The following is a 27,715-nucleotide window of genomic DNA, read 5'->3' on the forward strand; positions in this document are numbered from 1 at the left end:
CATGGGCATTTGGGCAGTTGCCCTCACCCCTACTCCAGGAGGCTGCAAGAAGTGTGCCAGGTCTTGCCCCAGAATTCCCTGTTGGGCCAGGCGCTGTGAGGTGGACCTTTCTGTTTACCTTGGCTGTCGCCGTGTCCTGGCCTGTCGGCTCCACGCTGTGGGCTGGATGGAGCTCGACTCCAGCAGGCCAGGGGGAGTCTACAAGGCTGCTGGGAAGGCTGTAGCCAGCTGTCTCCAGTGCAAGCTCCCCCAGTCCTTGGCCCATCTCAGCTCCACGCACTGCCTTCTCCAATACAATGAAGTAAGCCAAATGGTCAGATGCTGGAGATGTTGGGCTTATCTGTCAAATGGAACCCTAACTTGTATGGCATGTGCCACAGGGTTAGGTGAGGGTCCTGGCAGAGGAGTGTGGCAAGGCCTCACAGGCAGACCATGTGGAAATGGTGACCCTAGTTCCTAGGGTGGGACACATGACAAATCGGCACTCCCTTGGCAGAAAACCCGGGAGCCCCCAGGGTCCCTGTAGTCCTGCCTGGCTTTAGGAACAGGTGCTCCGGCCACAGCACCAGGCTCTGTACCCAGCTCAGAACTGCCGTTTAACAATTGATGGCCGTTAACGAGGGTTTTCTGTTTTAACTTTGTACTGGACCTCATCTGTTTGATGGTTGGTTCTGGAGCTTGGAGTCCCTGCATAGGTCTCTTCCCTAGGAGGATGGGGTAGACCAGATGTTCAGGTGAGGCTTCCCTCCAGAAAAGGGAACTGATGAGCCTGGCCATTCACTTCCCAGATTCCCTATTGCCAGAAGGCAGGGCCACCAAGTTAAGTGGGCTCATCTGGCACAGCCTCACTGAGGCCCCTGCAGGCATATCTGAGGGAACGGACATTTGAGTCAAGCAGAGACTGGATGGGACCCTGGGGTTAACAAGGTCGGGGCACAGGGCAAGGGGACACAGACAAGAGTTGGGGCTACTGTTTTGGGATTGTGTGTTAAGACGCCACCTGTGGCATGGCATCCCATGTAAGCGCTGGTTGAGTCCTGGCGGATCCACTTCTGATGTAGCTCCCTGCTAATGCGCCTGGGAAAGTAGCGGAGGATGGCCCAAGCCTTGTGCCTCTACACCTACATGGGAGACCCAAAAGAAGCTCCTGGTTCTTGGCTCCACTCTGGTCCAGTCCTGGCTATGGTGTGGTCATCTTGGGGAGTGAACCAGTGGATGAACGATCTTTCTCTCCATCTCTCTAACTCCCTTTCAAATCAATAAATCAATCTTTTTAAACAGACATGGGAGCAGCCACAGGAAGAGTGGCAGGATCTATAGAACAGTCCAGGGCTGGGGAGACTCTGAGGTGAGGAGCTCCTGAGGTTCTAGCTGCCAGCCCAAGCTCGCCCCAGGCAAAGGCACAAACCCCTCCCAGCTTCAGCTCCACCCTGCCCCACCGTCTTTCAATGCCAACTGTCAAGATCTGTCCAGTTTGGTCAGGCAAAGGACCTGTACCTGTCACTGGGGGCAGAGGTGTGGGGGGACCTTTGGAGCAAAGAACAGCACTAAAACATCGGGTGCAGGTGCAAAGAACCCAGAGCTGATGGCTGCCCCTCCAGGAAAACAGAGGCTGACTCCCTTGGCTGCCCCAGGCACACAACCTTTATTGCTCCACCACATGATAGGCCAGGGGACTGCAGGGTCCTGCAGAGACCCACCTCCTGGCCTCTGCTTCTCCCAACGCCTCCACTCCTTGGAATCTGTACGCGGCAAGGGAGGTGGGCCAGGAGAGGTCTCAGGATGTGCAGCCCCGCTGACCGCAGACCAAAGGGTGCATCCCTACAGAGCAGACTGGGTGTCTTGACTGACATATCAAACAATCTCCTGTGTGCACTCTGGGGCGGATACACACGCACCATCAGAAACTTGCTGCAGCTACGCCGAGCTTTTTTTTTTTTTTTTTTTTTATGTCAAAGGAGCAGAAGCTGAGCTAAGAGAACAATTCTGCCCACACACGCGTCATCTCCCTACCATCTGATATGCTTCCCACAGAAGCCAGCCATCCTAGGAAACAACCTCTCAGTTCATGGGGGCAGGCAGGGGGAGGAGGAGGAGGATAGGCCAACAGTGTGGAGTCTGGGAGACTCAGAGGTCCCCAGCTGGACAAGCAGAGGGCACGGGGTCGGGCACCGGTGTGTGTGGATCTCAGGCACTAAGGGTGTGGGTGGCAGACCCCACTTCTGCCCAGCAGACCACACAGTCCTAGGACTTGATGCCCAGGACAGGAAACCTGGGTATAGGCAGTAGACAGAGGTGAGGCAGGGGTCCCCGCCCAGCCCCTCCCACATAGTCTTCAGCCCCCTCTGGGGCCTGTGCACGCAGAAACAGACTGGCAGACTTGGGGGAGGCAGGCCGGGTGGTGTGGAGGATGCCCTTCCCCCCGGCCCAGGCCCAAGGGACAGGTCAGAGGCATCAGTCACCAAGGAAACGCCCGGGCTCCCGGATGTGCTCTGTGGACTCCACGGTGGGTGGCGGGGGCACTGGCTTCTCGGCAGCACCCTTGTAACTTGAGGTGGGGACTGTACACAGCTGGGAAAGACACAGCCCCCCAGGGACAGCTGGCAGCGGGGACACAGACCCCAAGGCAGGTCAGGGAGTGGCTGTTCTGGCCTCAGGCCTGTTGTGTGTCCGTCTCACAGGTGCATGGACATGTGGGGTGGGGGAGGGCAGGGGTGGCAGTGGGTGGGGCGAAGGCTTGGGCCCCGTCTGTCCGTTGGAGGCACGCACAGCAAACTCCACTCCACTCCCAGCACTCACTTCCGGTTCTTGTCTTTTGGAAGAAAGAGCCGAGACAGGGTGTGTGAAGATGTGGGTGTGAACGCACACACCCAGGCTGCCTCCTCCTTCCTTCTGTCTGTGCTCAGCCTGCTTGGCAGCCCTCCCCACCTCCCCAGGACCCAGCTGGCAGGCCTGGCCTGACAGCTGCTCAGCCACACCTGGGCAGAGCCAGGAGGTGGCGACAAGAGGCGCTCCCAACCCCTCAGGACCAACCCTGTGCCTGCGACTCCCCTAGCACACACCTCTCGTAAATCACAGGGAGTCACAGGCATCAGGCCTTGGCCAAACTTCCCTAAAAGGCCACCGAGCTGGCTTGGGAACACAAAGGGTCCCTTCTCTTGCCGCCTAGGCCGCTTTAGGAGGCCCCAGGGACAGCTGCACCGGCCACAGCGAACACACTCTCTGGGGCCTCATCGCCCCAAATTGAGGCTGTGGCCACGGGCAACCTCCCTGCGTGCCCCGTGGGGTCCGCAGCCCCTATGGTGGCTGGGCATGGCCCTTTCAGCAGGGGCTGCGTGGTCACCCAGGACAATGGTGCAGAAGGACATCGCCTGTGACCAGCTAAGCTCACTGTGGTCAGACCTGGGTCGCCTGCATGGCCCAGCTCCAGAGTGATTGCCAGCCTCCCTGTTTGGGGTCTGACCCACCTGTCTATCCTCCATGGTGGCCACAGGCCTTCCACGCTTACTCCCCTTTTTGTGGGTCCCCACGGCCCTTTGCCTGGCATACGGGGCCCACGCCAGCTCCTGGGCCTCTCCATGCGCACATCCACCAGGTTCACTAGTGGTGCTCTTCCAGCCCCTGCCCTTCAGATTCAGGCTCAGCTTAGCACACCTGTGCTGTCACCCAGAATCTTCTAGAAAACATCTTTAACCTGCTCCTTCTCAACTTTTCTAACTGGCCCTGTCCTCTTCCCATTGGGCCTACAAACCTGCCACCATTGTGACTCCCCTATTACCCCGAAATGTCAGCCATGGCGGGTGCTGTGAGGAGTTAGTTTCTTTCAAGTTTTCTTTAGAAAACGGACTAAATTCTTGTGGCCACTAGGGACGTCCGCTGGAGAAGACAAAAAAGTCACCCAAGCCGTCTCTGTCCCTCAGGGGGCCTGGCTTCCCTGGCACTCGGATGAAGACCCATTCCCTCCTCTGCTTCCCCTGCCCCATCGGGCACCTGAGTGGCTTATCCAATGTCCCGTGAACACAGGCTCCAAGGCGCCATGATTCATCCCTGAAGGAGCCCACTAAATAGGTATGGAGTGGTCAGCCAGCTCTTCCAAACAGAGGAGGCCGACTCATTTGGGTCCTTTTTAAGAGGAAATATTTGCAACGCCCAGCAGGATCAGCCGGCCTGGGGGTGGGGACCGATTGATGGCCATGGTCCCAATGGAATGACAGGCATGTGATTTATTTATAGCCTGCTTCCTCCCCTCCCCTGGGGCTGGCATACATTCCTGTCAGAGGTGAACCCCCAAAGGCCCAGCTGCCCCTGGGCAGGCCTCTGTGGCTCAGCTCAGGCCCCCTGCATATGGCCTTAACCTCTGCTCAGACCCCCGGGGTCCACACAGCTCACCCTACCCTCCTAGCACTCTGAGGGTGAGAACCACAATGTCCTTGTATTGCTCAGGGCAGGTTCGGCCCTGCCCACCAAGACTCCACTGACTGACCCCTGCCCCGGCCTGCTCCTCTCACCCTGCCCTCCTGGGCTCACCCCTGCCATTTCAACTTCTGGTCCTGGGTGAACAAGGAACTAGAGCTGTGAGCTCCGACACAGAGAGTCTTTGCTTGCACCCACCCACAAGGCAGTACCACGGTGGCCGATCCAGTGCACTCGGGAGTCTCGGAGGTGACCAGTGGCTGCCTATGGGCCTGTTACTGTCCCATGGACACCAGTGTGGAAACAGGCCTAGTGTGTAGCAGGGTCAAAGGCCAAGGCCCCACGTCCTGGTCATGCACAGGCAGTGGTGAGTGACAGCAGGGAGGCAAATGACAGTGCCCCTTGCTGGCAGCTTTGTGACTCCCTCTCCTCTCTCCCCTGCCCTGGCTAGTACAAGGTCCAGAGGCCATTTAGGTGCCCCAGCACACAGGGAGGGCTAGGAGCAGCACAGGTGGGAGGCAGGAGGGTCTGGGTAGCCCACTCACCATCCACATGGTCCCGGGACAGGTACTTGAGGGCCTCATCCAGGAGGATGACGGGCAGAGAGATCTGCAGCACCACCACCCACTGGCGTCCATTCAGCGGGGTCACCTGGAAGATGAGCTGGCGTGCAGGTGGGCGGGTAGGGGAGACCATGGTTGGAGGAGGTTTGCACGACCTCAGTCATCCACCTGTTCCACCCAGGTAGCCCCCACAGCTCTTCTATTTCTGCCCTCTGCTGCCCACACCCATGGCACCACAACCTGGCTGCACCATGGGGAAGGGGAGCCTGATCTGGGAGACAGTGCCATCTTTCTTCCCATTCCAGCCTTGGGACAGTGGCCGCCTCTATCCCTCATGCCTGGGGACTCCCGAGGGTGTGGACCCTTCCCCTGTCCTGCTGCCACATCCTGCACAGAGGTCCCGCAACTGGCCCAAGTCCATGATGTTCACTTGGTTCCTGTCACCCCGAGCACTGGAGGAGTCGGGAGCAGGGTGGGACAACTCACAGGCAGAGGCGGCACAAGCAGAATGAGGAAGTGCAGGGCCATGGACATGGCCACAGCCGCCAGCAGCCATGGGTTCAGCCAGGGTGGCATCCGCAGCAGGGACTGATTCTCCGAGACGCTGCCAAGGGCAAGGGGCGCTCAGCTCAGGTGGTGCTGGGGGATGGGGCCTGCCCTAGGCACTCAATCCTGGCACTCAATCCTGGCCCAATTTTCTTGGCACTCAATCCTGGCCCAATTTCAGGCCCTGCTGATGCTCACACCCCATCCCTGAGCCCCAGCTCCACGCCCCCATGCAGCCCACCTGTTGAGGGCGTTACACATTTCAATGGTCACGAGCACAGACAGGGCCATGGTGGTGGGGAAGCGGGACTCGAAGACTTCACAGTCAATGCCGGCGAAGAGCGGGTTGTCCTCGGAGCACTTGAGGAAGTGTCTCTGAACCAAGAGCCATTGTTGGGGGGCAGGGAGAGCAGCAGTCAGAGGAACAGCTGCTGGGTGGGAAGACGAAGTCCTGGGAGGGGTGCCCCCCCACCAAGAAGGAGACCAGGGGGCTGCCCTGGTTCTGGGAGCAGCAGGTGCACAGAAGGGTGACTGTTCTGGATTACGGGGGTCAGAACACACACAGTGGCACCAGGTGGCGGTGGGGGGTTGGGAGCTCTGGGCTGTTCTCTGGGGGTGCATTAGGAGCGGGCCTCTAGGTGTCTGTGGTCCAGGAGTGGCAGTGATTAGGGCTGAGGCCACTGAACAAGGCCGTGCCCGGGTACATCAGCCAGAAGGGAATCTACTCTGTGGTACAGCAGTCGGAGGCCACACATGCCCTGTTACTAAGTAATATGTCATTCACGCCTCACTCCCTTTCTGCTGCTGAATGCCAGCTCTGCCACGCCTGTGGCATGGTCTGAATCACCAAGCGCAGGCCGAACACAGGACCTTTGCATAGGGGACAAAAGGCGCTTCAAGGAAGTGGCTCTCAGCCCTGGGACCCCACTGCCTCTGGTGTGAACTCTGCCCCCAGCACCTGATGTGGTCGGAGGTCGTGCTGCAGGCAGGCGGGAGGGAGGACTCCTGTGCTGCTCTCCTGGACATCGTGGGGACCAGGGGGAGTGTCCTCCCCGTTGACCGGTCTTGGGGATGGATGCTGAGCACAGAGGTGTCAGAAGCTGAAGCTTAGAAACTGGGATGCGTGCCATGCCTGGAATCCTCGGAGATCGGCTGGCTGCTGCGCCAGACGCTGACCACGGAGCCTGCTTTCCCACAATGCAGAGATGCAAGCAGGGCCCTGTGTGTGCCTCCCCTTGCTCTTTCACGTGGCCTGGCTAGATGTCTTACTTCGACAGAGACAGGGAATGGTCTCTGTTTTAGGTCAACAAGAAGAGTTTTCCGCCTCCACAAACTGAGCTCCAGCATCTGGGACAAGAGCACCTATTTTTATTCAGAGCTAGTCACGGAGCACAGCACGTGTCCTAAACTTTGAACACGGCTCTATGCTCATGGGTGCCTAAAGCAGCAAAGTCTCCAGCCAGGGGCACTCCTCCCTTAGGCACACACAAGGCAGGTGCACACACAAGGTGGTGCACACACGAGGCAGGTGCACACACAAAGCGGGTGTACACACAAGCGCGCTTAGAGCCTTCTGCACAGCCACAAGATCACAACAAGGGGTCTCCAAGGACCTGTAGTTCTTATCATACACTCCCTGCCTTATTGACACTTTCTGAGTTCACCAGTGAGCATTTATCTGCCACACATACACCTCTTGTTCTAGGTGCTCAGGGCCTGGGGTCTCTTGTGTCCGAAGTAGGTGAGATATATATATATAAACATAAACAGGAGAGGGAAAGGGCCTCCTCTCTGGCTTGGGGTTTTGGGCACCTCTCTAGCTTTCTCGTGATTTCTGAGCTCGGCTCCTTAGCACTGGATGCTTTTTTATGAGCAAACTACCAGAGGTTTGTGGGAAATGGCACTAAATGAAATGCTTGTGGGTGTTTAGCCGTGTCATTAAGACACTTGCATCCCATGAACTCTGAGTTTCTGGATTCAGTTCTCAGCTCTGGTTCCTGAAAGTGCACTCCCTGGGGGACAGCAGGTGATGGCTCAAGGAACTGGCTCCCTACCACTCACAAGCAAGACCTGGATTAAGCTCCTGGCTCCCAGCTCCAGCCCCAACCATCCTACCCTACCTTAGCCAGGGTGGGCTTTGGTGATGGAACCAGCAGATGGGATTTCTCTCTCAAAAAAAAAAATCTGTAAAGTTTAATGATACTGATTTTCCACAAATTTTTCAAGACTTCCAAGAATTTCATGCAGAGATTTCAAAAAACTTTATGTAGCAAAATAGACTCTGAATGCCATTTTTAAGGACTGTCTGTGTAGGCAGGGCCCCTCCCCGTGGAACTGCACTGCCCACCTGCCTGAACCTCGGGTCCAGCCCCCATGGTGCCGGCTCCAGCCATCACTTGCTCACCAGCTGGTAGAAGGTGACCTGAGGTCCCTCGGCGTCATACACAAACCACCAGGTGGCGGCAGCCACCGTGGCCAAGCCCACGTACACTGCAAGGAGGGGAAGCAGAGTCGCCTTCAGCTGACAGCTGTGGCTCTGTTTCATCGATGTTTTCATCCTAATAGCCCCTTGAATTTCCATCAGAGAACCACCTTCCCCCTTCTCTGAGCCAAGCAGTTGGCAGACCTTTTGGGACCTCTTGGTCCCAGAGAGGCAAGCAGCATCTGCCGCACCCTCATTGGCTGGGAGAAATAAGCACATACCCTAACATCGACCAATGAAAACTATAGCTTGAGGCTTTTCTCATACAATTACCATGGTAAAAAGCTCTGTTGGCCTGATGGCATAGTAGGCTAAGCCTCTTTGTATAGCACCAGTATCCCATATGGGTACCGGTTCAAATTCCAGCTGCTCCACTTCCCATTTAGCTCCCTTCTAACCTATCTGGGAAGATAATGGAGGACTGCCCAAGTGCTTGGGCCCCTACACCTAGGAGGGAGAACCAGAAGAAGCTCCTGGCTTTGGAATGGTCCAGCTCTAGCCATTGTGGCCATCTGAGCAGTGAACCAGCGGATGGCAGATCTTTTCTCTTTATGTAATTCTACCTTCAATTTAAAAAATATATAAAAATATATATATATATAAAAATATATATATATATATATATATGTTTTCAGGCTCGGTTAAAGTAGTAATGAGGTGATCATGAGGGCTGGAGCTACAGCAGCTGTTCTGCCTCCCACGGAATGTCTGCCTAAGACCAGTGATGAGACACAATCATGACAGGCCAGTGACACAGGTGGGGCCTGTGTCCAGCCATGCCTGGGGTGTGCTGAGTATTCTCAGTGCCATGAACCTACAGCCTGCATAAACCAAAGAAGGTGGAGTCCCACCATCCACCACTGGCAGGCCTAACAACGCCCTTAGGAAGCCCTCAGGAACCCACCCAGAAAGCTCTGGGAGGCCTGGCAGGGGCCCTGCTCACCTCCAATGGCCAGGTATCGGAATAAGAGCCAGCCGCTAATAAGGGCCTCATGGGGGTTCCGGGGCAGCTTCTCCATGATGTCCAGGTCGGGCGGGTTGAAGCCCAGGGCTGTGGCAGGGAGCCCATCCGTCACCAGGTTCACCCAGAGCAGCTGCACGGGGATCAGGGCTTCGGGCAGGCCCAGAATTGCCGTGAGGAAGATGCTGGAACCAGAGGCATGTGCTCTAGCTCCAAGCAGGGCCAGCCTGTGCCGCATAGGAGGCCTAGTGCCCACTCACACCCTCTCTCCTTACAGCAGCCCACCATCCTGCCTCACGCCCGGCCAACTCTGCCTGGTCCAGTCCCAGCCCTGGACTCTGGATATGTCTGCTTTTTAGGCCTGGCAGGGGCTAGGCACACACACCACACACACACACATACTCTCACACAGCGCATGCTCAAGCATCAAACACCTGCAAACCCAAGCATACACCACGCAGCCCGGCAAGCACAATCAAGCACGTGCACACATGTCCCATCATGCCGAGCCACTCCACTCACACGTGTCCAGCAAGCCTGTGCTCCCTGTCCCCACCAGCAGCTCCTTTGTGAAAGCAAGTGTGCACACTCTTACAGGCTGGGACACACTGTGTTTGCACTCATGCCCAAGGGCATGCATACATCAACTGGTGGACATGTATGTCTGAGGCACATGCTGTGTGCACACACACACACACACATTCACACACATCACTGCTAGTTTGGGTCTACTATGAATGTGGAAGTGGGAAACAGGATATGGATGTGGGGTGAGAGGGGACACCCCGATCCACAGGTCCCCAGGGTCTCTGTGGGGAGGGACAGGGTAGGCCCCGTCTCAGAACGGGCGCTCCCTCCACCCCTTGTTTTAGGGACATGGCGCCTCACCAGACCACCTCGCCCACGTTGGAGGAGATGAGGTAGCGGATGAACTGCTTCATGTTGCTGTAGATGGCGCGGCCTTCCTCCACCGCGGCCACGATCGAGGCGAAGTTGTCATCGGATAGCACCATTTCAGCGGCTGACTTGGCCACAGCGGTGCCCGAGCCCATGGCGATGCCAATCTCTGCCTTCTTCAGGGCTGGTGCATCGTTCACGCCATCGCCCGTCTATGTGCCAGGGCAGACTGGGGGTCACACACATCCCCTCTACCTCCCTATCACCCCTCAACTCAGTCCACCCCCAGTGAGGTAGGAGGGGTAAGGGCAGAAAAGGAAGCAAAATTGAAGTTAGGGACAAGGTTGAGGTCCATTGAGGGACAAGGGCAAGGCCATGACTGAGGGTCGGGCAGGTGTTAGGGTCAGGAGGAAGGCTGGTGCCCAGGTAAAGGTCTGGGTCAAGATTGCACTCATGATCAATCAGAAAGCTGAGAGCACAGGGGCGTGGCAGGTTCTGTGGGCACCTGCAGCCACCATACCACATCTTGGAGTGCCAGTTTGGGTCCTGACTCCTCCGCTTCCCATTAGCTCACTAGTGCATCTGGGAAGCAGCAGGCGATGGTCCTAGAGCTTGAGCTCCTATAACTCCCTGGGAGACTCAGGAGGCACCTGTGGGCCCCTGCCGTCAGCCTGGCCCAACCTCAGCTGCTGCGATCCTTCGTGGGAGTGAACCGGTGGATGGGAAAGCTCTTTTCTCTCCCTCTTTCCCTGGCATTTTACCTTTCAAACTAATAAAGAACAAGGTCCCAGTTAACCACACAGCCCCAGCCCAACCTCACCATGGCGGTGACCTCGTTAAAGGACTGCAGGTTCTCCACGATGCGGGACTTGTGTGCAGGCTCCACGCGGGCGAAGCAGCGGGCTGTGCGGCAGGCCTGGCGCTGTTGCTCCAGGTTGAGGTCGTCGAATTCGCGCCCTGTATAGGCCTTGCCCACCACGTCCTCTGAGTCCTCAAAGATGCCGAGCCGGCGGCAGATGGCCACGGCTGTGCCTTTGTTGTCCCCCGTGATCATGACCACGCGGATGCCCGCCCGACGGCAGCGTGCGATACAGGCAGCCACCTCCGGACGCGGCGGGTCCAGCATGCCCACGCAGCCCACGAAGGTCAGATCTGTCTGTGGGGGGTGGGAGAGAGGGCAGGGACCTGAGCATGTCCCTGACCTGTACCCTACCCGACTGGCCACCACGGTCGCCACAAGCCCAGCACCCACCTCGTACTGGGCAAACTTGCTGCTGTCGTCCAGTTGCATGTCCTCCTTCTTCGGGGGCATGTCCCGGGTGGCCAGCGCCAGGCAGCGCAGTGTGTCAGAACCCGAGCCCCAGTCACGGATCTTGGCTAGGATCTGCTCCCGGACGGTGGGACCCAGGGGCACAGAGCGACCCCCAACCCGGACTGAGCTGCAGCGCTCAATCACGCTCTCAGGAGCCCCCTGCAGAGTGGGGGAGGGCAAGGGTAGGCCAGTAGGATCCCCCTTCTCCTCTCCCTCCTGCCCAGCTGAGCAGGCCTCAAGAAAGGAGCACCCCTTGGTGCACACAGCAAAGCAGAATCCATTCTGGAAAGCTCAGGTGGGGACCAAGTGGGTCACCCCTATGAGTAACCCTAAGAGTGAAGAGGGGCTCAGAGTCCTTCCACCTTTGCCTGGCACTGTCTCATCTCCCCAGCCCGCAGCTACGAAAGTCTGTGGAGGTGCAAAGTGGGGGTTGGAGTCAGGGTGTCCTCCCTTGATCCCAGAGTTGTGGTGGCTTCAGCAGCAGGGAGATGGGAAATAGAACTGCAGAGCTGTGGCCAGGGGACAAGGTCTCTGGGGTGCCACACAGCAGCCTGGAAGGGTCTTGCCTTAGACCTCGCCCTGTCAATGGCCTGTCCCTCCCCAACAGAGCTCCCAATTCAGAACCCACTGAGGGGTTTGCACTTCCTGCTTGGAAGCAGCAGCGGTGACAAGAACTGGCGCCTCTACCTCTGGAGGACTCAGTTTCCAACACAGTTGCACCCAGGCTGGGGACCACCACCAGGCAGAGGCAGAGGGCTTCTGAGACCATCCAGCCCTGCTCCAACAAGCCAACAGGGTGACTTAATGGTCATGTGGGGACTGTAGCCAGGCATGGGGGCCTTGTTCCATCTCCATGCCGGTATCTAGCCTCCAGGCCTGCACGGCACCCTGACCACCCTGGCTCTTGGCTCTGAAGCTGTGACTGTGGACTACCCACTCAAAGACCAGACAAGCAGGCCCCCACCTTCACAAACATCTTGCTGCCCTGGGCCTTGGGGTCGGTCCGGGTGGGTGTGCAGTACACGGACATGGACTTCCGGTCTCGAGAGAACTCGAGGGTGAACTCCTTCCGCATCAGCTGTTTGATGACCTGCAGGAGCCGCCCACACAGGTCAGGGTGCCAGGGTCAAGGCCAGACCCTCTGGTTCTCCACAGAATGGTACCTCTGGCTCCCGACCCTGTCATTCAAGGCTTGTACCATGCTCTCTGGCAGGCCCTGGCCCACACTCAGAACCTCCCTCTTCCAGCACCTCCTCTGTGGCTCATCCAGCAGCCACAGTCCTCCCTCCTCCAGGAGGCCCCCAGGCCTTCTCCCCCTCTCTCCCAGCTCCAGCCAACCCTAGCCCCACCCTGCTCACCGCATTGCAGGCGCCGGCTCGCTCCACACGGGACAAGCCCTGTAGGTCTGTGTCGAACACGTTCATCTTCTCCACCAGGCAGGTCAGGGCTGTCTCCGTGGCTTCTCCCACCTTCTCGTATACGCCTTTGGCCTGACAGCACCCAGGGGCTGAGGGCAGGTGATCCCCCCACCCTCTAACTCCCCACTCCTCCCTCTTCACTCTGGCACTCCACACACAGTTCCCGTGTCTTCTCTGCAAGGGCCTGGGGTTGGGTGGCACCTGGCAGTGACGGTCACAACCACACACCTGCTCTCCTCTGCCTCCTTCACCAGCCTCAACCCCCTAGGGTGTGGGCTCTGTTCCTCCTACCCTCCTACCTTCTCTCCCTGAACCTCCACCCCCATTCCCGCATCATGCCACCTGTTCATAATTGCCAGTAGCCAGATGAGTGATACCAACTCCTGAGCTCCAAGCCCCCCTGCCAAACACTGCCCATGGGTCTCCCGGGCTCAGGCTATCCCCTTCTCTCCTGCTTGCCCTACACTGATATCCCCAGCCAGGAGCACCTCTCTCTCTCTTTCATCCAAACTGCCACAAAATCTGGGGATTTCTGGCTTATACATTCTTCTCTGACCCATGCCTTCTCTCCTGTACCCTGAGTCCCTGGCCAGGGCTCAGCCAAGATCTCACTGGGCACAACAGCTGCCTGGGGCTCCCTAGCTCAAGTCTCCTGCCATCAGTGAAAACTTCATCAAGTCTCTCCCCTGAGGGGCCTGTTACTGCCCTCAGCTTGGCAGGGGAGCTGACTAAGGACTTCGCCTTAGGCTGCAAGTGGCACAGCCAGAGAGCCCCCAGGGGCATGCTTCTGAGTCAGGGTGAGCATGTGAGGGCAGCCCAGCTCCTGCGGCGAGACACTCTCAAGCGGAGCTCTGGGGCACTGGGAGTAGCATCTGTCCACAGAGGCCAGACGACAGGGAGGGCAGGGCGCAGGCAGCGTACACGCACCTCGTTATAGTCCAGGGCCGAGTCATTGCACAGCGCGCAGATGGTGGCGAGCTCCACCAGTCCGTCGAACTGGCCACAGCGCACTGGCAGCGCCCCCTGCCGCCTGCGGAAGCTGTCGGTCAGCACAGCAGTCGTGGCCCAACCCCAGGGCAGGAGGCGTCCAGCCTTCAGGTCACGCCCACAGTCCCTGGACACGCCTTCCGGGGAGCCTCGCCCACCCGCTCGACCCACACTCACACTTCGCCTTCGGGAGTATACGTGGTGCCGGAGATGGTGAATTCATGCAGATGGCAGGAGCCTGCGTCAGCCTCGGCTACCACGAACATCTGCAGGGGAACAAAGGGCTGCTCAGGGGGAGGCCTGGCCCCCTCCCCCTGCCCGGGCTAGCCGGTTTGCACTATGCCTGGTCCCAGTGTGGGGGTCCTGCTGGCTCTCTTCCCTGACCCAGGAGGTCAAGAACGAGGTGTCCAGGTGGGGGTCTGCTTCCTCAGGTAGGTCCAGCTTAGGCTGTCAGCCTGTCCTGGACTCCTTAGGGGACTGGCCACGTCCTCAATACTCCTGGGTGCAGACTGAGGGATCTGAAACTGGCCAGGAAGGCTGGGTCCTTGCCCACTGCCTGTGTAACCCCAGGCCAAGCCTTTGAGGAGGTGAGATCTGAATCCAGCAGCCCCTGGTTTCCCTTGGAGATGAGGACATCTCCACAGCTCTGTCCCCTCCAGCCCAGGTGTCCCTCCTGCAGCCCCCCAGGGCTGCCCATTCCTTGTCTGCTGGCTCTGCTGAGGGGACTCCACCAGCTGCCCAGCCAGTGGCCAGCTAGTCCGGCACCTGCAAGGTGTCACATGAAGGCCCCCTGCTCCTATTCCTCTCCCTGCTCCTGGGGCCAGTCTTCCAGCAGGCACTACCCACAGCCCGGCAGGTGAGGCCTCTGCAATTTCCAGACCCTGCGCTTCCCAACTCCTTTCAGCCTAGGTATCTTATGCTAAAGCCTTAAGGGATGGTAGCCAGCCAGCAGCCATAGGGCCATACAGCTGGCTGGTGCCCCCGTCCCACAGCAGCCTTTGATGGGCTTCTTGGAGGCCTGAGAGCTGAGTTGGGACTCCAAGTGGTGGTGGGCGGCAGTGGTCAGCGGTGGTAGGAAAGGGAAATCCAGGCCGTCACCACCTCCCTGCCTCCACCCCATGTTGGGTCAGCAGGAGCCTTCCAGGGGCCCAGCTGGAATTCTTGGAGCCTGTGGACTGTGGGTCTGGAAGGTGGGGGTCAAGTTCCAGGGGATAAATAATTCCTGCCCTAGCCCTTCCCGGGTCACTGGAGCCGGTGTATCTGGTGACAGACATGGACGGCAAGGTCATGAGGGAGCAGGAGCAGGCCTGGGTCCAGGCCCTGCGAGGCCGTGCTCGACTTTGCTGTGTCTCTGACAGTTCCCCGATAGGGTTTGCATGCCCAAACATCAGATGGGGAGACGGAGGACCACCTGGTGTCACGTGTTTAGCCAGGTGCTGTCTGCCAGTCAGCAGTTCTGCCACAAGGGGGATATAGCCCCTGGGTTCCCTCCTACCCTTACTCCCTCGCTGGAAAGGTCAGGGTAGGGGCTGGCCTGGCCAGTGTCACACAGCGGTGGTGGCACCCCCCCACCAGGACGGCTGCAACACTCACCCGGCAGACAGACATTTGATTGGTGGTAAGGGTGCCCGTCTTGTCGGAGCAGATGACTGAGGTGCAGCCCAGGGTCTCCACAGACGGCAGGCTCCGCACAATAGCATTCTTGCGTGCCATGCGCCGTGTGCCCAGCGCCAGGCACGTGGTAATGACGGCTGGGAGACCCTCGGGGATGGCGGCCACAGCCAAGGCCACGGCGATTTTGAAGTAGTAGATGGCGCCACGGAGCCAGGAGCCACCGTGGGCTGGGTCGGCAAAGTGGCCAATGTTGATGACCCACACAGCCACGCAGATGAGGGAGATGGCGCGCGACAACTGCCGCCCGAACTCGTCCAGCTTGCGCTGCAGTGGTGTCCGCTCAGGCTCCACCGATGCCATCTGGCTCCGGATCTTGCCCAGCTCCGTGTGCAGCCCTGTGGCCACAGCCACGCCCACTGCCTTGCCGGATGCGATGTTGGTACCCTGGCCAGAGGAGAGACAAGGGGAGGGCTGTTCAATGCCAGGCAGGGCCCAGGGCCCCAGACTCCTTTGGGCCAGAGTTGGGTGCCCACTCCTTCCTGGGCTCTCTTTCTCGCCATCTAGGTTAGTACTGAATGGGTCACTCAGCTGTGGAAAGCAGGGACTGCAGCCAGTGCCCCGCACCGGGGCTGACATCTGACAAATCAGCTAGTACAGCATGGGCTTCCCAGTGCATATGTAAACACAGAACAATCCAGAAACCCTTTGCCCCAGTGCATCCATTCCAAGCCTGGTATGAAGCATAGGCAGCCTTGTGCCTATACATTCTCTTCTATAAAATGGTCCAACAGAGGCCCAGGGCTCAGTTTACTCCAAACAGGCATCCTTGTGCTGTGGACATGGCGGCATAAAGGTGTGTGCTGCTGGCAGCCCAACCTCGCTCCTGCCCAAGGGAACCAGAGTGCAGACCTCGCTCCTGCCCGCAGGGAACCAGAGTGCAGACCAATGAAGGAAATGACCTGTGGTCAACCGGACTGCCCATCTTTCCTCCTTTGAGATTCTTGGTGCCAGCTGCTGGCCTGTGAGCTTCCCTCCCAACCTGGAACAGCCAGCCCAAGGTCTGCCTGCAAAGAGGTGGCTGCTCCCTGGAAGGACGCTGACTGCTGAACCCTAAACGCTGTTGCTTCTACCCTCACTGCCTTGGCCTGGGGCCCTAGGACCCCAAGGACTTACAGAAAACAGCATGTTCTTCTTGTCCTGGTTCACAGCTCTGGGGTCTGCAATGGCATCTGTGTGCTTGGTCACGGACACGGATTCTCCTGGCAGTGGAAGGAGATGTGAGAAGCCACACCTGTTCTCCAGTCCCACCCCTGCCCCGCCCTGGCCTCCAGATCTCACCGGTCAGGATGGACTGATCTACACGCAGCGTGGTGGATTTGATCTCGATAAGGCGGAGGTCAGCCGGCACTTTGTCTCCCACTGCAGTGAGCAGAAGGGCTCAACTGGGAGTGGCTTTGGCCACCTCCCCCAGGGAAGCCAGCAGCATCCCCCTCCCCCTGCCCCATCAGAAACCATGGCCAGGCTGGAAGCAGCCTGGGCAGTGAGTCTGCCCCCTTTCTCCCACCTTCCCCCACCCTAAGTCTAGAGGCGCTAGAAGAGGGGTGGTAGCAGGTGGCCCCGGCCTACCAGCCACTTCTACCACGTCCCCAGGCACAATGTCGCGAGCACGGATCCTCTGCACACCCTTCCGGTCGGCCCGCAGCACCTTGCCCATCTCGGGCTCATACTCCTTCAGGGCCTCGATGGCGCTCTCAGCATTACGCTCCTGTGGAATGAGGCAGCAGCCGTGTGCCCCTGCTGCCCACTGCAAACCGCCCCCTGCAAGGGAGCTAGAGGCAGGGAAGAGATGAGGGAACCTCCAGGTGAAGGGTACACCTGCTGCCTAAGAGGACCTCCCCCCCACCCCAGGACTGGGTCCCACCCTTATGTGCCCCAGCCACCTGCCACACGCCCACGATGGCATTGGCCACAAGGATCAGCATGATGACCAGTGGCTCCACAAAGGCTGTTGTAGTCTCCTCACCCTCCTCGAAACAGGCCAGGACCTGTGGGGGCAGAGCCAGGGAGTCAGGTCACACTATAGGCTTGTTCCCCTGTTCTGGGTCGGGAGGCTGTGGGCTGGGAAAGGGCTAGTCTTTCTTGGTGGCCCCCCAGCCCACAGCAGCACCCGGGAATGTGTTAGAAACATAATTCTCAGGCCCACCCCAGATCTTTTGAGCCAGAAACCAGAAATCCAGGTTTTTCACAAGGGATGCTGGCACTTAATCTTGTTTGGGATGTCTGGGCCAGGGCAGCATTGTCTGACCACAGAACCAGAGCCCAGGCTGAGAAGTGGAGACCAGCTCCAGCCCCGAGGCCTTTGTAGCTGTGGGGAGGATGCAGAGATCCTGGGACAGGGAAGGGGTGGGTCAGGCTGGGATGCTGAAACCACCCCCTGCTGACAGCCAGGTGGACAATGGGCTGGGGGGGGTAGACAAGCACTTAAGTTTAGAGGGAAGGGCTGAGCTGGGGGCTCAGGCCAGGATAGCTGCAGTCAGAACTGGGCAGGGGGACTTCCTGCGGAGGCCAGGAGCAGGCTAAATGGAGGAGAGCCCTGTGCGCCTCCAAGCCCAGCTGTGGGGATGGCTGTCCAGGCGGGCCACCCAGCACAGCAGAATCCCACTTACAAAGGAGACCAGAGCGGCGAGCAGCAGGATGCGCACCAGCAGGTCCTCAAATTGCTCCAGCACCAGTGCCCACAGGGACTTCCCTGTGAACAGCAGCAGTGTGTGAGGGCAGCCCTGGACCCCTCCACCCTCCCCAAGGCCAGATGGCCCGGCCCCCGTGAGGGAAAGCCAAGGTGACTGTGTCGGGCCCAGGCCTCACCTTCCTCAGTTGGGAGCTCTGCAGGAGCCAGGCAGCAGTGGAAATCAAGGAGAAGAGACAGGTGTGTTACCGAGCAGCAGTGAGCAGTGGACCCTTGGACAGCCTATGCCCCTCCCCACCATGCCCACCCAAGGCTGCTCTCTAGCCATCCCCTCTCCTCCCTACTCTAGACCTCCAGCTGCCTCCACCCTGCACGCCTACATTTGAGGACCATCTCCATGGCTTGGTTCACATGGCCCAGGGCCAGAGACCTTCCTCTCCAATACCGCCCCCACTCCACCACCAGGCAAAGCTAAGGCCTCAAGAAGAGAATGCAGGCTTGAGGTGTGGGGGATGTTGGCTCCCCTCTTGCTCAGCCTTGTTCAGTTCTTCCCCCTTGGCTCACTCCCTTGGCTTACCCAATCTCTGCCACACCAGCCCACCGAGACCACTGGGACCAGGTGTGCAGTGCGCTCAGTCCTCTGAGTCCCTCCTTGCCGGGGACTCCCTCTGCAGAGTCAGCACTGCCTCCCCCTGACCGGTCTCCTCTCCCTCCCAAGCACAGCCTCCCTACAGGCAAAGAACACCTTAGTTTGTGTGCAGATTTCTCTTTTGTCGCCTGCATTTCCTGATGCACCTTTACCAGGTGCAACTGGCCATCTTGAACACCTGAAGTTTCCCAACCACCCCAACAGCCTAAGAGGAGGCAGAGTAGGAGTCCCAAGCTCCTGCCAGGTGTGAGACCTGGCCTCTGTCCTCCCACACCCCACCCCACCCCACTCAGTTTTTGGTTTGCCAGCATCCGCTCCTATGGGAGCCCTTTCCCAGATCACCTGCCTGGCAGGTGCAGGGTCTGCACCTGGCAGGTGAATGACCAAGATTATCTAGCAGCCTCTGGACAGCAGGGGTCTGGGGGGAGGCACGTAACCTAAAAATACACTTTCTAGCATTTTCTCCAAAGTCCTATTTTAGGCAACGGCTGATATTTTCCATGGAAAATGTAATCTCCAGTGTCCTGCATTGAGATTAAAATCAAACAGACTTTTTCCTTCTGATCTATTTAGCTGAAGTGAACAGGAAAGGCGGGGGGCGGGGAGGGCCAGGCCTGATATCTGGGCCAATTCTGCAATGGAGCAGGGTCCTTCTCAGGTCATCACAGCTGTGCCCCTGCCTGAACCCAGGGCAGTGCCGGTCTTGGGGCACAGTGTGCCAGGCTGCTTCCCGGGAGTATTCCCAAATGCCCTCACCTTGTCAGGATTCCTGGCCAAGGGCACAGACTGTCTCTAAGTCTGACCTGAGTCCCTCCTATTGTCAGCCTGACCCTGCCCTCTGTCACCAGGTGGCCCCTCGCCCTCCTGTTCTGTAGGCCATTCTTCTGAGCAGGGTAAGGCCTGGGGTGGGATACCTGCCACTAGCTCCAGGTCCCCCTGCCCCCATCTACCTGTCTGTGTGCCCCTGACCCACACGGACCCACTCTACGATGTCATCATGAGTTTTCCCAAACATCTCTAGTTGTCCCCAGCTTGTGCTCCAGACACCCCCACAGCCCACCGAGAAGGCTGGCTGTTTGTTGGTCTGCCGTTGGAGATTTCGGTGCAGGCCACTGCCAAGCAGAATGCTATGCAGTGACTCTCATACAGTGGCCGCCAGCCACAGGTGGCTGCAAGCACCCGGAACACGGCTGGGAAATAGCTTCCTCCCCAACTTGGCCACCATCCGCCTTTCTTTATTCTTTATTAGTCTTTAGAGAATCATCTGGAACTGTGACCACTCAGACAGCTTTGGCTTTTTATTAGACAGAGAACTCAAGTCCACTGGCTCACTCCCCTAAACACCCACAGCAGCCAGGATGAAGCCAGGAGCCATAAACACAATCACCCATGGCCAGCAGGGACCCAAGCACCTGAGCTATCACTCGCTGCCTCCCAGAATGCGCATCAGCAGGAAGCCATAATCGGGAGTGGAGCCATGATTTGAACCAGGCACTAGGATGTGGGACGCCAGCATCCTAACCTCTACACCTACTGCCCGGCCCCTTTTCATCCCTTTAAGCATAACCAGCTGTGCAAGGCTAGCAGCTGCCTTACTGGACAGCAAAAGTAGAACTGGGACTCTCTGACCCTCTGCACGGCACCCATAGGTGCTCTCTGCTTTGCTGACCAAGTCCCAGGGTAGGGAACACAGAGAGTCCCGGCTGCCCCTAGCAGACTGTGGTCTAGGGCCTCACAGAAATGGGAAGACCCTGGGCCCACACTCTTGTGCTACAGGTAGGATAATGCTGAGCCAGAGGCTGTGCAAGCACCTGGGATGAGTCATCTCTCACAATTCCTACCACACAGAGCAGACACCAGGAGCTCAAAGAGGCGGTCTGAGGCTGCACAGCAGCTTCACAGCTTTCACAGCTGCACAGCAGCAGCAGGTATAGCCTGCCTCTTACCCCTGCTCTGGGTCTCCTGCCCCGCCTCCTAGGCTGTCCTGCTTTCCATACCCCAGTTCCTCCTCATCTAGCCAGGTTCCCCCAATAACACCTGGCATTTCCCTCATCCCATCAGCCAGCCCATTCCTCGGCCATGGCCCCAGTGACACAGTGGTCTTTGTGTGTATGGGGAAAGGGGTACAAGATCTGGCTTGCTTAGGTCTAGGGTTCTGACAACATGTCAGGCCTGCCAAGACCCCCAATGGGACCCAATTCTGTCCCCAATGTGAATCAGTCACAGGGACACAGAAGGAGGTCAGCCAGGGCTGGGAGATGCTGATGGCCCCTTGAGAGCCTAAGCCAGTCCCTAGGCAGACAGTGGCACTAGGCACTCAGCAGTACCACAGGCCATGGTAGCTGGGTGGGAAGAATGCCCCTAGCCATGCCAGCCACGTGGTGCCACACTGCACAGGACAGAGGTAGGGTCAGGCACGTTTCTTCCTAGATCTCCAGCTGGGCAAGCCCTGCTGTTCTTGCCTGGGTCTCCCACACAGTGACCTTTCCTAGCCCACCCCAGCTCTGTCCCCAGACACTGACCCAGTGGTCATGTCCACTGTTGCCTGACGTGGGGCTACCTGCAAGAGCCTGGGGGTGTGGAGGGGAGGTGGGGGAGGGGATGTGATCAGAGAACCTTTGAGGTTTAGAGCAAGGAACCTCGTGCAGGGGGCTTGAGCTCAAGTCCTGCTCGCTTCCTTGGTGGTTCTATGGCCACTGCACTCTCTTCTTCTAATTTGTAGACAGGGGGCAGGGAACGTGCCTCAGATGGCCCACAGAGTGCAGGGTCCATGGGAGTGAGGGCCAGCTCCAAGGACAGACAGAAGCTCACGGGACAGCAGGACTGTACTTCTGTGTTCCAGCACCCGGAACAGCAGCCAGCACACAGTGGGTGCCCAGGGATACTTTGTGAGCACGAGGGACCCTGTCCTTGCCCTGTGCACAGCTCATCCTAGGCTGTCCTTGAAGACCTAACAGGCACCTCAGTGTGGCCTTCAAGGCCTTCCTAGATCTGTCCCTGGCTTAGTCAACCACATGGGACACCCAGGACTGTCGCCTCCTCCCTGCCTTGCTGCAGTTTTTCCTCCTCCAAGCATTCGCTTGCGTCATTCCCACTGCCCAGAGAACCCTGCCCTGTCGCCTCACCTGAACTCCACCCTTCCAGGAGGACATCCTTGCAAACTCCCATCCCCCACCTATTCCCCCCTCCCCTGGAGCACCTCCAGGGCGGGGAGGGCCTGAGTCATCTGTGGGTGCACATGGAACCCTCCCAGCAATTGTTTACTCAGTCGCTCCTCACTAGCGTAGTGAGAAGGAGGGTGAGGGCCACAGTTGCTGCCCCTGGGGTTTCACCCCTGGCTCCATGTGCCACCTGCTCCCCTAATGTGCCTCCCCCTACCTGTACCACCTTCCTGCTATAAGACTCGAAACTGGCATTTCGGCTTCTAAATGTCAGTTCCAGCCGGGAAAGGCGGGTACTCACGAAAGTCTTCCTCAAAGGTAAATTTACAGAGCAATTAAATGGTCACTTGCAGAGGCAGGGAGAGGCACCAGCTGGGGGGGGGGGGTGTTCACCTGGAGTGGACAGGCTGGCCCTGGGCTGTGGAGATCACCACAGGGCCTTGGAAAGGGTCACCTGCTCCTCAGAGAGACCCACTTGCTTAGCTGCCAGCTCTGCTCAGCATGAGTGTGGCTGGATACACCATGGGCAGAGCTCGCCCTGTCTCGGGGTACGTGCAAGTGAAGGGGTTCAGGGGGGGCAGGACTGACCCAGTTCCTGGGTTAGATTGCCCAGCAAGGGTCAGTGAAGTAGATGACAGAGCAAAGCCTGAAGGCCCTTGAGCTTCTGAAGGTCATGGGCAAACTGATCCCTCTCCATTCCCAGGGTCAGTGCAGCGCCCCTCTCTGTTACACCAAGGGGCACACAGAAGCCACACTGCAAGGGACCATTCAATATGCCCCCTCCCACCGGGCCCCACTCCCACAGCCAGCGCCCCTGTGCCAGTGCCCAGGGGGCAGGAAACAAGGCCACAAACAATATATCAGGACAATGTCTCCACCCTGGTGGCCCTCGGCCATTATACCCACTGCACAGAAGGGAGGTGCAAACCCCTGGCTGGCAAGTTCCAGCCCTGTCCACCCCTGCCACAGAGGCCACCCCCAGATCCCACCTGGTCCCCTGGCTCTCTAGAGCCTTCAGGGATGGGTGGAGCCCAGTTCGGCCAGCCTCTGGCCTTGGTGGCTGCCTAGCAAAGAGGTGAGCAGCCTGCTCAGTGCCACCAGGCAAACAAGGCTCTTCAAGCTAACTGGGAAACAGAGGCAAGCTCTAAAGCCAGAAGGGGACATTTGTCTCTCAGATGTCCATGTATCTGCCATGCTGGCAGTGTGCCAGGAAACACACGGACTGGCAGCACGGCCAGAGCTGCCATGCCTACAAACTCCTGCGGAGAGCTGGCAGGTTTCCTTCTAGGTGTGGGACCTGTGTGGTAGTGCACGCACAACCCAGGCAGCCATGGGAAGTGAAAGTAGAGAAAGCTGCGTGCCAGCCCCAGGGAGAAGTCCTGCCCAGGCTTCTAGAGAGCTGGGATGCTGCTCCAGTGGTGGGGAGAGAGGGGGCAATCCAGCAACGCCTGTCACCTGGGCAGCGGGGTCTGGCAGCATGGGTAACCACTCCTTTGTGTCAAAGACGCCACCAGCTCCTGCCTGTGTGTGCCCAGGCCATCCTGGGAAGCAGATGCCAAAAACAGAGCCCCAGGGAGGTGCCTGGGGGACAGTCAGGCACCTGTTGCTCTGTGTGCAAATTTATCTTCAAACTGATAAATCTGAAGGATGGATAAACTCCTCCTACCCCCAGAAGCTGAGTTCAGGGCACCCCTGTACCCAGCCAAGGGGGGACTCAACAGCTGCCCTGGACCGGAAGTCCCTCCCCATCACCCTGCTGGTGTCTCTTAGGACCCATCTCTACCATGGGGCTGGGACAGTGGGTGTTTGGTGGTGACCTCTGCCTGGTCCTCTCCCTGGTCAGCCTTGCCCCAGCTCTGAGGTCTCTATCTGCACCAGGCAGGAAGGAAGGTGAGACCCCAGCCTTGCCTCTGTCCTCCCCCCTCCACTGACAGAATTTGCAAACTTCAGGACTTAAGCAAATGACTTCCTTGTGGTTTCCAGAGCTAACGACGCAGCATGCAGGTGCACAGACTCCTGTGGTGGGGGCACTGGTCCCTGGGGTGTCCCCTGGCCCCGCCTACCCCATCCCGCAGCTTCTGGCAAGGAGGCAGTTCCAGCATCAGGTGCGGGGTATGTGACCTGATTAAATACTCATAAATAGCCCTGTGAGTCTGGTCCTGTTGTTGCCCCACTCAGCGCTGAGAAGCGAGGTGGCTGGGCTAGGATTGTCCAGCTACAAAGAAGCAGAGCCAGAGCTCAAAATCCCTAATAGGCACCTGGGGAGGGATGGGGGACACCCAAGGTCCAGCCTGGGCCGGGCAGAGCCCAAGGCAGTAAAGTGTAGCTGGCTCTCCTCCATGCACCTGACGCTCCCAGAGCTCTGGGACACTTCCTAAGGACGCGAGCAGCCAGTGGGCAGCAGCGGGAGTGGCTGGGACAAGGCTGGACGGGGTCGGGTATCCACACCAGCGTCCAGGCACTGGCAGAGTTTCCTAGGACCCTCTTGCCTGATAGGACAGCTGAGGTCACATAGGAACGGGCACCCGGTACCAGCTCCACCATTTACTGTGTGACCTTGGGCTTCAGGTTCCTGCCTCTGTGAAACAAGAATGACAACAGTCTTTACCCCGTAGAATTGTTGGGGGCGGGAAGAATGCAGACGATGGGTGACAGAAGGGGGGAACCACAGAGCCTGGGATACAGTAAGTGCTCAGTGAGGGCTAGCTTGTGGCATAAATCCTACCGAAACACACAGGAGCCACGGGAGCTCCAGAGAAGGTCTCTCCTACCCTTTCCCTCCACATCCATCTTTTGGGGGATTGTACACCACACCAAGCCTACACCTATACCTGACACCCAGGGTGCCCCCGTTCCCCTCACCCAGAGCAACAGCGGGCTGGGCAAGAGGGCAACTAAGGTCTCCCTCTTTCCCTCCAGCCAGAGGAAAGGGCCCGTGGGGGAATTTATGTGATTCCCGGGACAGAAGCAAGGTCAAGGTCATAGGTCCAGGTCTACAGCTTCCCAAAGAACCAGGATCCCCAGGTGCAGGCTCCAGTGGCATGGCAGAGGCCTGCCTAGGCGAAGGGAAGGGGGCAGGCCCCCCTGCAGGCCAGCCTGCAGCAGATGGCACCCTCCTTGTCACTTATGGGGGACAGCAAATAATATTTATCTCCCCAGTTCCTCCCACAGCCCAACTAAATATAGCAACTAATTTTTTTTTTGAAAAAGGATTTCTGCTCCAGAAAGATAATATTTATACAAGAGGCTGTTTTCATAAACTAATACAAAACCCTCAGCTCCTTGTCTGACAGTTCTTGGTAATTTCCCAGCCAGCCTTGAGCAGGCGGGATACCCACACCACAGTCCCTCTCCCTCTGCCTGGCAGGGAACCCCCAAAAGAGTGAGGTACTCTCAAGTCCCAGAAGGACCTGAGGAAGTGGCAGGTCATACATAGAAGGGACCCTGATCGGGGACCTCCTGTCTGTGTCCCCGACCCTTCAGGGACTCCAGGGAGAGTCCCACTCCCATAGAAAGAAAAGAGGAAGTGGTTCCCATCCAGTCCCCATGCAGCGATGGGCAGGCGCTGCCCCAGGCCACTCCACCAGGGAAGTCGCCTATGCCAGCTCCCTGAGGCCTAGGCTGCCCCAGGGAAGGTGGGTCTCAGCCCCAGAAGTTCAAAGCCCCCACCGGCTCCCGCCAGCCACATCCGCTGAAAGTCGGCTGAAAGAGGAAGACTTGGGGGATGGGGGTGGAAGCTGACAAGCTGCACCTTCTTGAAGGGAGTTTTATTGAGCCCCGAAGGACACGCCAGGGGCCCGCGGCTAGGCTGTCCTCACACCCATCTCAGCGTCTGCACCTGCGAGCAGGCAGATGCGGCGCTGGGTCCAGCGAGGACCGCGAATGGGGCTGCATTCGGGCTTCACAGGACAGGGGTACAGAAGGCGGTGGGACCGGGATGGGGTCTTGGGGGCAGGTGTCCAGTCTCCCAAGACACTGCTCCAGTCCCGACCCCTGCAAAGATGGCCGCGTAGCCCCCAAGGGGTGCCCCAAGAACATCTCATATTTCCGGAGCCCTCGCTATTCTGTGTGCCCGCGGGGGGCTGGGAGCCGGGCAGGGGGTGGGAACTGGAACTGAGGGCGCACGCAGCCCCCGCTCCCTTCGCCCGGCCCCGCGCGCTCACCGTTGGGGCCATAGCGCTCCCGCGCGCTGGTCACCTGCGCCGGGCTGAGGCCGCCCTCCGCTGTCACCGAGAAGTGGCGCAGCACGTCGGCGGCCGGGAGCAGGTGCGCTGCCTCCATGCCGCCCGGCCGGCCGTCTGAGCCGTCGAGGCCGCCTCTTCGCCGGGGCTACTGCACGGGGCGCGAGGTGCTCGGGCCCGGGCGGGCGCCGCGCAAGGCCATGTCCGCGCTGGGACCTTCCCCGACGGCAGTGGCGGCTGCGGCCGAAGCGGGCGCCAGGATGCTGCGCCCCGGGCTCCCTCCCCGGGGCGGGGCGGCACCGGGCCCGCCCCCGCACTCACACCTCTTCCGGCCGCCCTCGGAGCCCGCCGCCGCCCCGCCCCCGCAGCGTCCCGGGGCGCGCAGCCTGGGCCGTCCACCCATTGTACAGAAGGGGGAACTGAGGGTACATCCGCAGAGCCGGAGCGGGGTGGGATGAGGCGCCCGAAATGCCGAGAGCTGGGGGTGCTGCTGCGTCCGCTGCCTGCGATTTCTCCTGGGTCCCCTGAGAGGGTTGTTGCAAAATAGAGCTTGCCCAAGTGGGGCGTCCTACTTCTCATCTCCAGTTCTGCTGGCGGGCCCCTGGGTCTGCAGAGAACCCACAAACCTAGGACTAAGTGGGCCTTCGAGGGACACCTGCCGGCCACATTGCCCGCTTGCGGCTCGCGCTTGCGTTATGACAGGAACTCAGCCTCAGCCGTGGTTTCTGTCAGCACAGAACATCTGACAGTGAGCCCGCATGAGAAAGACAAGACAGCCCAGCTGTCACCTCCATCGTAAGGCCACCCCGGCAGGAAGTGTGGCTGCGGCTTGGGGCGGGTGCGATTCTCCGCCCCGGTCCCCCGGTCCAAAGCGGGCCCCAAGCCCAGGGAGCAGGGCGGGTCGCAGGGTCTCCTTGGCCTGCGCGGTCCTGAGCTCTGGGCCGCTCGGGGGGTGCTTCCCCGCCCCTCATGGGAAGGGAGCCTTGTAGTCACCCCCGCCCCACGCAGCCTGGGGCCTCCACGGAAGCGGACTTCTGCTGTCCAAAGCTGTGTCTTTGGTGATCCCCGAGGCCTGAGAGGACCGTGGGTGCCAGGCTGAAGCCCGCACAGGTGGTGGTTCAAGCCCCGATTTCCCCAGTGTCTGCCATCAGGAAGCTTTCCCAGATAACCACAGCTGCACCCCAGCAATGACACATCGACCCCTCCCGCGGGCCTCCAAGTCCAGGCTTTCCAGGGCCTACTGCCCCAGGACTGGCTGCCTGTGCTAGGGCACCCATGCTGGGTCCCCTCAGCCTAGCTGGGAGGAATGTTGGGTTTGTGGCTGGGGCTCCTTCCAGTCAGTGTTAGACCAATATCTCCGGGACTCCCATCCTCAGCCCTTCCTCCCCTGCCACTGTCCACAAACAGTCCTCTAAGTTGCCAGGGAAAATGCTAGCCAGAATTGAGCTGGGCGGGATGGGGGAAGGCCTGTGGCTTCCTACTACCAGAGCCCTCTCTCCCAGAATCATGAAGCCCTAAGCATTGCTGCAGCTGGGAAAGTCCTGTCCCCCCACTACCAACACACACGTGTGCACACACACCCACACACCCTGAGGGCCTACCTCCTCCCCTGCCAAATGCCCTCCCACCCCCAGACCTTAACCCCTGGCCTCTCTCACTCCACCGCACCCTCAGCTGAGTTGGTGTTTGCTAGAAGGTAGAGCCAGAAGGCTGGACTGTTTGTTCTGGCAGCCCCAGCTGTCTGCTTTCTCCAGCCCAGCCCACCTCCACATCGCCCCAGGCCCCAGGCAGGGAGAACACCTGTCAGCACCATGCCCCCACCTGGCTGCACTCACACCTGTCTGT

The 27,715-nt window shown here is 59.1% G+C and overlaps 1 protein-coding gene across 2 annotated transcripts; it reads right to left on the bottom strand.

The window, feature by feature from the left end:
* Positions 1 to 1,626: 1,626 nt before the first annotated feature.
* ATP2A3 (ATPase sarcoplasmic/endoplasmic reticulum Ca2+ transporting 3) lies at positions 1,627 to 26,148 on the bottom strand. 2 transcript variants are annotated; one of them, XM_058676731.1, is made up of 21 exons: positions 25,853 to 26,148; positions 18,059 to 18,076; positions 17,860 to 17,942; positions 17,134 to 17,238; positions 16,820 to 16,958; positions 16,532 to 16,612; positions 16,367 to 16,452; positions 15,173 to 15,637; positions 13,757 to 13,845; positions 13,520 to 13,622; positions 12,533 to 12,664; positions 12,139 to 12,264; positions 11,115 to 11,333; positions 10,683 to 11,018; positions 9,854 to 10,074; positions 8,948 to 9,150; positions 7,927 to 8,012; positions 5,764 to 5,897; positions 5,463 to 5,580; positions 4,959 to 5,076; positions 1,627 to 2,812 (listed from the first exon to the last, which is right to left on the bottom strand). In XM_058676731.1, the coding sequence occupies exons 1-21, from the start codon at positions 25,968 to 25,970 to the stop codon at positions 2,796 to 2,798; spliced, it is 2,997 nt and encodes a 998-aa protein (XP_058532714.1). In that variant the 5' UTR covers positions 25,971 to 26,148; the 3' UTR covers positions 1,627 to 2,795. The 2 variants fall into 2 exon arrangements, with proteins under 2 accessions (XP_058532714.1, XP_058532715.1); XM_058676732.1 differs by lacking the exon at positions 25,853 to 26,148 and adding an exon at positions 19,332 to 19,456.
* Between the last annotated feature and the right edge of the window lie 1,567 nt (positions 26,149 to 27,715).

This window comes from Ochotona princeps, chromosome 17 (assembly GCF_030435755.1).
Source record: "Ochotona princeps isolate mOchPri1 chromosome 17, mOchPri1.hap1, whole genome shotgun sequence".
Taxonomy (NCBI): Eukaryota; Metazoa; Chordata; class Mammalia; order Lagomorpha; family Ochotonidae; genus Ochotona; species Ochotona princeps.

What these genes read in the sequence shown, in the direction of transcription:
- ATP2A3 (XM_058676731.1), bottom strand. Translation starts at nt 25,970, where the DNA reads ATGGAGGCAGCGCACCTGCTCCCGGCCGCCGACGTGCTGCGCCACTTC. An exon ending in AGAAGAACATGCTGTTTTCT is followed by an intron (nt 15,638 to 16,366) that starts GTAAGTCCTTGG and finishes TCCTCTGGCCAG; the next exon opens with GGTACCAACATCGCATCCGG. An exon ending in GCAGCAAGATGTTTGTGAAG is followed by an intron (nt 11,334 to 12,138) that starts GTGGGGGCCTGC and finishes CCCACTCTGCAG; the next exon opens with GGGGCTCCTGAGAGCGTGAT.